The following is a 10000-nucleotide window of genomic DNA, read 5'->3' on the forward strand; positions in this document are numbered from 1 at the left end:
CCTTCATCCAGAACGCCTTCATCTAGAATGCCTTCATCCAGAACGCCTTCATCTAGAATGCCTTCATCCAGAACGCCTTCATCCAGAACGCCTTCATCTAGAACGCCTTCATCTAGAATGCCTTCATCCAGAACGCCTTCATCTAGAATGCCTTCATCCAGAACGCCTTCATCTAGAATGCCTTCATCCAGAACGCCTTCATCCAGAACGCCTTCATCTAGAACGCCTTCATCTAGAATGCCTTCATCCAGAACGCCTTCATCCAGAACGCCTTCATCCAGAACGCCTTCATCTAGAACGCCTTCATCCAGAACGCCTTCATCTAGAACGCCTTCATCTAGAACGCCTTCATCTAGAACGCCTTCATCCAGAACGCCTTCATCCAGAACGCCTTCATCCAGAACGCCTTCATCCAGAACGCCTTCATCCAGAACGCCTTCATCCAGAACGCCTTCATCTAGAACGCCTTCATCCAGAACGCCTTCATCTAGAACGCCTTCATCTAGAACGCCTTCATCTAGAACGCCTTCATCCAGAACGCCTTCATCCAGAACGCCTTCATCCAGAAGGCCTTCATCCAGAACGCCTTCATCCAGAACGCCTTCATCCAGAACGCCTTCATCTAGAACGCCTTCATCCAGAACGCCTCCATCTAGAACGCCTTCATCCAGAACGCCTTCATCCAGAACGCCTTCATCCAGAACGCCTTCATCCAGAACGCCTTCATCCAGAACGCCTTCATCCAGAACGCCTTCATCCAGAACGCCTTCATCTAGAACGCCTTCATCCAGAACGCCTTCATCTAGAACGCCCCGGATTAATGGCAAATTAAAGACGACCGTGGAACGAGAGGAGAGGAGGAACGACCTCTGGGGGGCAGGAACAACCTCTGTGAACATCAGTCCTCCAATCAGCAGTCGCATGATCACATGATCATTCATCTGTCAGCTGAACACCTGGCTCTGTGCCCCCTCTCCCCTGGGATCCAGCGATCTGATTGGCCCAGGGGTTAGGTGACGGATGGGCGGGTCCTGGTGTTGATCGCTTTGTTCGTCCGACGGTTCTGCTGCTCATGACGCAAACCCGCAGCAGGGGATGATGGGTAACGGCCCAGGAAACGCACCAATCAAAAGGCATCGGCGCCGTGGGACTCTGTCAACAGGGTTTGATTGAGGAGCAAACTGCGTTCTGATTCGCTGGTGAGGTCAGGGGGGAGGGACACGGATTCCTGTCACCTGGAGGCGGAGCCACATATCTGTTTGACGCAAACCTTTAACCCTTTAGTTTCCTCCCTGTGATGCACAAACGCCTTCCTGAACGGATGACTCCACCCACCTGAGGGTCAACCCACTGTTCATCCATCAAAGTGGGTTGACCCTCATAGCACAGGTTTAAGGGCACAAGCTACATAGCACAGGCTACATAACACAAGCTACATAGCACAGGCTACATAACACAGGCTACATAGCACAGGCTACATAACACAGGCTACATAGCACAGGCTACATAACACAAGCTACATAGCACAGGCTACATAACACAGGCTACATAGCACAGGCTCTGTAACAGCTGTCTAGTGCAGTGGTTATCAAGTCTGCTTTACATACGCAAAGTCGTGGGTTCAAGCCCCATTGAAACGACCCTCTCTTTACGGGGGGGTCCCAGTCCACTGCTTGTGACTCTCAGCTGTTTGTTAAATGTTTGTTGGTTCCTCTGAGGGTTCCACACCCCCTGTTGGTGCTGCCTTAAAATGTGGGTGTTCACAGGTCAACCTCGAGCTGACCCAACTGACCCGACTGATTTTGTCACTTCCTGTGCATCAGCTGTTCTCTGGAATGTATTGATCACTGAAGTCTGTTGTATCGATCAGCTGATTGAGGGTTCATGTTTTACTGCTGCCAGTAATCCTCCTTCTATTAGTAATACTAGTACTAGTACTACTACTACTACTACTAGTATTACTACTACTACCACTACTACTACTAACAGAACCGGACCAGACAGTAAACGACCAGATTACAGATTATAAAGTATTGCTAATCTTAATCTGGTGACGTCTGAGCTCCGGCCAACCAACAACAAATCAGTTCTTTCAACTTTCCCCCACTGGTGACTACAGAAACTCCGCCCACCTTCTCTCTGCCACGCCCAAACCAGAAACAGCTGACTGCTACTGTCAGAACTGGTGGTCAGAACACATCCTGCTCTGGTTCTGGTGGTTACCATGGTTACCATGGTTACTCTGATGGTCATCAAAAATAATAGAACATTTATTGTCATCAGTGGAACATTGAAGGTTGTTTACCTGTTTATTTATTTGCATCCATACTAAACTAAACGCAAATAAACTGAGCTAAACTAAACTAAACTAAACTAAACTGAACTGAACTGAACTAAACTAAACTAAACTAAACTAAACTAAACTAAACTAAACTAAACTGAACTGAACTGAACTAAACTAAACTAAACTAAACTAAACTAAACTAAACTAAACTAAACTAAACTAAATTAAACCCAAATAAAGTAAACCCAGATAAACTAAACTAAACTTAGCTAAACCCAAATAAGGTAAACTGAACTGAACTAAACTAAACTAACGAGCCAGTCGGGTTACCATGGGTCGGGTCGGGTTATCAGCCAGCTGTCATGCCGGGGGGGCGGGGCTGTTCCTCGACAGGTGTCAGGTGGGTGAGTGTTATTGCTGCTGGCGGTTCTGCACACGGTTAAGAATAACACCTCTAAGAATAAAGACGCCAGCTCTAAGTGTCATGGCGCGGTGGGGGGGCGGGACTTGGGGCGGGGCGGTGGGGGGACAGCACACTGGTGGTGGCGGCTGACAGATGCCCCCAGAAAGCCTCTAACAGGATGAGGCGGGGCGACGGGGGTAAAGGCGGATTAAGTCTGACAGCTAGATAAACAGATTATTCCAGAAACGGTTCCTACGTTTTTAACCTCCCCACTCTCCGATCCCTGTTTCCCACAATGCCTCTGGTCAGGAGGAACGCCGTCCCGTCGGAAACACATCCTGGGACTCATTGAGGTGTCTGCAGCTCAGCTGGGGGGCCTGAAATGAACGACTGCACCTGAGCCAGAGGACGCCAGCGACCCTCCCCTCGGCCACGCCCCGTGCCGCCCCCTGGAGGAACCTTCAGATTTAGCAAACGCCGCAATGCTGCGGGAATTTAGCATCGTGCTGCTGCTGGTCGTCAGTCAGGACGCTGCTGGAGTCAAAGGTAAGACCCCCAATGGACGAGAGACCGACCACGCCTCCTGTCGGATGCGTGGCCCTGAAGCAGGAGCTAGCTATGACATCATCAATGTTACATCAGTCCTGTGACATCACCAGTGTTACATCATAGCTGTGACATCATCAGTGTTACATCAGAGTCAGTTTGTTTTACGCTGCTGCTGCTGCTGCCAGGTGGGGGGGTTGACATCATCCTAATGTCACTGACAGTGACTTTGATCCGATTGTGTTGAGCGCTGACATCACAGTTGTAGTAAACAGGCCCCGCCCTGCCCCGCCTCGCCCGCTGCTTGAAATCAGCGCCAAGCGTTGGATCCAGGGTGACCACTTCCTGTGTGGGTTCTGTCCAGATGGTGGCGCTGTGGTCCAGGTGGAGGTCCCGGTGGAGGTGGGGGGCTCTGGGGGTCTGCTCGCTCTGCTGAACACCGGAGGCTCCGGATTGGAGCTGAACTCGCGCCGCCCCAGGAGGTCGGCGTTCCTGCAGTTTGGAGTGAAAATCTGCCCCCAGGAAACGATGGAGGAGGTGATCAACAACCACCAGGTGTACTACCAGCTGAGAGGTACTGGAAAACCACCACCCTAACCCTAACTCCTAACCCTTACCCCACCCTAAGCCCTAACCCTATATATATATAGAGTGTACTTTGTAGATCCTTTTGAGGGACTACGTTGCTTACTTCATCTAACCCTAACCCTAAACCCTAACCCTAAACCCTAAACCCTAACCCTATCCCTAACCCTAAACCCTAACCCTAAACCCTAACCCTAATCCTCTAACCCTAACCCTAAACCCTAACTCTAATCCTCTAACCCTAACCCTAACCCTAAACCCTAACCCTAAACCCTAACCCTAAACCCTAACCCTAAACCCTAACCCTAAACCCTAAACCCTAACCCTATCCCTAACCCTAAACCCTAACCCTAACCCTAAACCCTAACCCTAATCCTCTAACCCTAACCCTAAACCCTAACTCTAATCCTCTAACCCTAACCCTAAACCCTAACCCTAAACCTTAACCCTAAACCCTAACCCTAAACCCTAACCCTAAACCCTAACCCTAAACCCTAACCCTAATCCTCTAACCCTAACCCTAAACCCTAACCCTAAACACTAAGCCTAAACCCTAACCCTAAACCCTAACCCTAATCCTCTAACCCTAACCCTAACCCTAAACCCTAACCCTAAACCCTAACCCTAAATCCTAACCCTAACCCTAAACCCTAACCCTAAACCCTAACCCTAAACACTAAGCCTAAACCCTAACCCTAACCCCTAACACTAAACCTAAACCCTAACCCTTAACACTAAGCCTAAACCTAAACCCTGACCCTAAACCCTGAACACTAACCCTAACCCTAAACCCTAACACTAAACCTAAACCCTAACCCCTAAACCCTAACCCGAAACCCTAACCCAAAACCCTAACCCTAAACCATAAACACTAACCCTAAACCCAAACCCTAACCCTTAAACCTAACCTTAAACACTAACCCTAAACCCTAACCCCTAAACCCTAACCCGAAACCCTAACCTGAAACACTAACCCTAACCCTAACCCTAAACCATAAACACTAACCCTAAACCCTAACCATAACCATAACCCTAAACCTGAACCCTAAACCCTAATCCTAAACCCTAACCCTAACCCTAAAACTAACCCTTACCCATAACCTTAAATTCTAACCCTAAAACTAACCCTAACCCCTAATCCCTAAACCTACCCTAACCGTAACCCTACCCTAACCCTCTGAACCTAAAACTAACCCTAACCCCTAAACCTAAACCTAACCTTACCCCAATCCCTAACCCTAAAACTAACTCGAAACCCCATCCCCTAACCCTAAAACTAACCTTAAAACCCCTTCCCTAATGCTAACCTTAACCCAACCCTAACCCTCTAAGCCCTAACCCCCTAACCCTCTAACCCCCTAACCCTAAACCCTAAACCTAAACCCTAACCCTAAACCCTAACCCTAAAACTAACCCTAACCCAAAACCCTAAATGCTAACCCTAAAACTAACCCTAACCCCTAACCCTAACCCCAACCCCAAACCCTAACCCTAAACAATAAACCCTAGACCTAAACCCTAAACCTAAAACTAACCCCAACCCCAACCCATAACCCTAAATTCTAACCCTAAAACTAACCCTAACCCCTAACCCTAACCCCTAAATCTACCCTAACCCTACCCTAACCCTCTAAAACTAACCCATAACCCTAAATTATAACCCCAAAACTAGCCCTAATCCCTAACCCCTAAACCTACCCTTCACCCTACCATAACCCTCTAAACCTAAAACTAACCTTAAAACCTAACCCCCTAACGCTAACCCTAACCTTAACCCAACCCTAACCCTAACCCTCTAACCCTAACCCTCTAACCCCCCAACCCTCTAACCCCCTAACCCTAAACCCTAACCATAACCCTAAACCCTAAACCTAAACCCTAAACCCTAATCCTAAACCTAAACCTAAACCCTAAACCCTAACCCTAACCCTAAAACTAATCCTAACCCCTAATCCCTAAACCTACCCTAACCGTAACCCTACCCTAACCCTCTAAACCTAAACCTAACCTTACCCCATCCCCTAACCCTAAAACTAACCTTAACCCAACCCTAACCCTCTAACCCCCTAACCCTAAACCCTAACCATAACCCTAACCCTCTAACCCCTAACCCTAACCCCTAAACCTAAACCCTGACGCTAAAACTAACCCTAACCCTAACCCTCTTCTTCTTTTCCTTTCGGCTTTTCCCTTCAGGGGTCTCCACAGCCAATCAGTGTCCTCCATCTAACCCTGTCTTCTCATCCTCTTCTCTCACACCAACTACCTTCATGTCCTCTTTCACTACATCCATAAACCTCCTCTTTGGTCTTCCTCTAGGCCTCCTGCCTGGCAGTTCAGAACTCAGCATCCTTCTACCAATATATTCACTATCTCTCCTCTGGACATGTCCAAACCATCTCAGTCTGGCCTCTCTGACTTTATCTCCAGAACCTCTAACATGTGCTGTCCCTCTGATGGACTCATTCCTGATCCTATCCTTCCTGGTCACTCCCAGAGAGAACCTCAGCATCTTCATCTCTGCTACCTCCAGCTCTGTCTCCTGTCTTTTCCTCAGTGACACTGTCTCTAGACCAAACAACATCGCTGGTCTCACCACAGTTTTGTACACCTTTCCTTTCATTTTAGCTGAAACTCTTCTATCACACATCACACCTGACACTTTCCTCCACCCGTTCCATCCTGCCTGGACACGCTTCTTCACCTCTTTTCCACACTCTCCATTGCTCTGGACTGTTGAGCCTAAGTACTTCAAATCCTCCACCTTCTTGATCTCTTCTCCCTCTAACCTCACTCTTCCACTTGGGTCCCTCTCATTCACACACATGTACTCTGTCTTACTGCGGCTAACCTTCATTCCTCTCCTTTCCAGGACAAACCTCCACCTCTCTAGCTTCTCCTCCACCTGTTCCCTGCTCTCACTACAGATCACAATGTCATCTGCAAACATCATAGTCCATGGAGATTCCTGTCTAACCTGGTCTGTCAGCCTGTCCATCACCATAGCAACAAGAAGGGGCTCAGAGCTGGTCCCTGATGCAGTCCCACCTCCACCTTGAACTCCTCTGTCACACCTACACACACCTCACCACTGTCTTACAGTCCTCATACATGTCCTGCACCGCTCTAACATACTTCTCTGCCACTCCAGACTTCCTCATACAATACCACAGTTCCTCTCTGGACACCCTGTCATCAGCTTTCTCCAGATCTACAAAAACACAATGCAGCTCCCTCTGGCCTTCTCTGTACTTCTCTATCAACATCCTCAACGCAAATACTGCATCTGTAGTACTCTGTTTTGGCATGAAACCATACTGCTGCTCACAAATGTTCACTTCTGCCCTTAGTCTAGCTTCCACTACTCTCTCCCATAACTTCATTGTATGGCTCATCAGCTTTATTCCTCTGTAGTTGCCACAACTCTGCACATCTCCCTTGTTCTTAAAAATGGGCACCAGCACACTTCTCCTCCATTCCTCAGGCATCTTCTCACTATCTAAGATCCTGTTGAACAACCCAGTCAGAAACTCTACTGCCACCTCTCCTAGACACTTCCAAACCTCTACAGGTATATCATCAGGACCGACTGCCTTTCCACTCTTCATCCTCTTCAGTGCCCTCCTCACTTCATCCTGACTAATCTTTGCTACTTCCTGGTCCACAACAGTCACCTCTTCTAGTCTTTGTTCTCTCTCATTTTCCACGTTCATCAACTCTTCAAAGTACTCTTTCCATCTTCCCATCACACTACTGGCACCTGTCAATAGACTTCCATCCCTATCCTTAATCACCCTAACCTGCTGCACGTCCTTCCCATCCCTGTCTCTCTGTCTTGCCAACCGGTATAGATCAGTCTCTCCCTCCTTACTGTCCAACCTAGCATACAAGTCATCAGAAGCTTCTTGTTTGGCCTTTGCTACCTCTACCTTCACCTTGCGCTGCATCTCCCTGTACTCCTGTCTACTCTCCTCAGTCCTCTCAGTGTCCCACTTCCTCTTAGCTAACCTCTTTCTCTGTATACACTCCTGTACCTCCTCATTCCACCACCAAGTCTCCTTATCTACTTTCCTTCCAGATGACACACCAAGTACTCTCCTACCTGTCTCCCTGATCACATTAGCTGTAGTTGTCCAGTCATCTGGAAGCACCTCCTGACCACCCAGAGCCTGTCTTAACTCCTTCCTAAAAGTCATGCAACACTCTTCCTTTTTCAGCTTCCACCATTTCGTCTTCTGCTCTGCCTTTGTCCTCTTCATCTTCCTCACCACCAGAGTCATCCTACCCTAACCCTAACCCTAACCCTAAATTCTAACCCTAAAACTAACCCTAACCCCTAAACCTACCCTAACCCTACCCTAACCCTCTAAACCTAAAACTAACCCCAACCCCTAACCCTAAAACTAACTCAAAACCCCATCCCCTAACCCTAAAGCTAACCTTAAAACCTAACCCCCTAACGCTAACCCTAACCCTAACCCTAACCCCTAACCCTAACCCTAACCTTAACCCAACCCTATATATATATAGAGTGCCAGTGCACTTTGTAGATCCTTTTGAGGGACTACGTTGCTTACTTCATCTAACCAAAACCCTAAACCCTAACCCCAAACCTAACCCTAAACCTAAACCCTAACCCTAAACCCTAAACCCTAAACCTAAACCCCAACCCTAAGCCATATCCCTAAACACTAAGCCTAACCCTAAACCCTAACCCTAAGCACTAACCCTAATCCCTAACACTAAACCTAAATCCTAACCCTAACCCTAAACACTAACCCTAACCCTAAACCCTAAACACTAACCCTAACCCTAAAACCTAACACTAAAACCTAACCCTAAACCCTAACCCTAACCCGAAACCTAAACCCTAACCCTAAATCCAAACCCTAAACACTAACCCTAAACCCTTACACTAAACCTAAACCCTAACACTACACTTAAACCCTAACCCTAAACACTAACCCTAAACCCTAAAACTAAACACTAAGCCTAGCCCTAAACACTAACCCTAAACACTAACCTTAAACCCTAACCCGAAACCCTAACCTCAAAACCTAACCCGAAACCCTAACCCTAAATCATAAACACTAACCCTAAATCTAAACCCTAAACACTAACCCTAACCCTAAACCCTAACCCTAAACTCTAATCCTTAACCCTAACCCTAAACCATAAACCTAAACCCTAACCCTAAACACTAACCCTAAACCCTTACCCTTAACCTTAACCTTAACCTAAACCTAGACCTTAACCCTGAACCTAAATCCTAACCCTAAATCCTAAACCCTAAACCCTAACCCTAACCCGAAACCCTAAACCCTAACTCTAAAACTAACCCTAACCCCTAAACCTACCCTAACCCTAAACCCTAACCCTAAACCCTAACCCTAAACCCTAACCCTAACCAGAAACCCTGATTTTAAACCATTAACACTAACCCTAACCCTAAACCCTAAACCCTAACTCCTAAACCTAAACCCTAACCCTAAACATTAACCCTAAACCCTAAACCCTCACCCTAAACCCTAAACACTAACCCTAACCCTAAACCTAAACCCTAACCCTAACCCTACACCCTAAACCCTTACCCTTAACCTAAACCCTAACCCTAAACCTAGACCTTAACCCTAACCCTAAACCTAAACCCTAACCCTAACCCTAACCTTAAACCCTAAACCCTAACCCTAACCTTGACCCAACCCTAACCCTAATCCTCTAACCCTAACCTTAACCCAACCCTAACCCCTAACCCTAACCCTCTAACCCCCTAACCCTAAACCCTAACCCTAACCCCTAACCCTAACCCTCTAACCTTAAACCCTAATCCTAACCCTCTAACCCTAACCCCTAACCTAAACCCTAACCCTAAACCCCACCCTAAAACTAACCCTAACCCCTAAACCCTAACGTTAACCCAACCCTAACTCTAACCTTAACCTAACCATAACCCCTAATCCTAACCCTCTAAACTTAAAACTAACCCTAAACCTAACCTTACCTCAACCCCTTAACCCTAAAACTAACCCAAAACCCTAACCCCTGACCCTAAAACTAACCTTACAAACCTAACCCCCTACGCTAACCCTAACCTTAACCCAACCCTAACCCTCTAACCCTAACCCTCTAACCCCCTAACCCCCTAACCCTAAACCCTAACCCTAAACCCTAACCCAAACCTT

General features: G+C 47.4%; 1 protein-coding gene across 2 annotated transcripts in view; it reads left to right on the plus strand.

The window, feature by feature from the left end:
- The window catches only part of LOC137613437 (interphotoreceptor matrix proteoglycan 1), a 36893-nt gene that overhangs the window by 7929 nt on the left and 18964 nt on the right, over positions 1-10000 (plus strand). The window contains exons 2-3 of one of the 2 annotated variants that reach the window (XM_068342658.1): positions 2997-3233; positions 3598-3807. In XM_068342658.1, the coding sequence (XP_068198759.1) occupies positions 3170-3233; positions 3598-3807 (274 nt within the window). In that variant the 5' untranslated portion in view covers positions 2997-3169. Of the gene's footprint in view, positions 1-2887; positions 3234-3597; positions 3808-10000 lie in introns of those variants that run through there. The other variant, XM_068342657.1, reaches the window with a different exon arrangement.

The sequence above is a fragment of the Antennarius striatus genome, chromosome 19 (assembly GCF_040054535.1).
Source record: "Antennarius striatus isolate MH-2024 chromosome 19, ASM4005453v1, whole genome shotgun sequence".
Classification (NCBI taxonomy): domain Eukaryota; kingdom Metazoa; phylum Chordata; class Actinopteri; order Lophiiformes; family Antennariidae; genus Antennarius; species Antennarius striatus.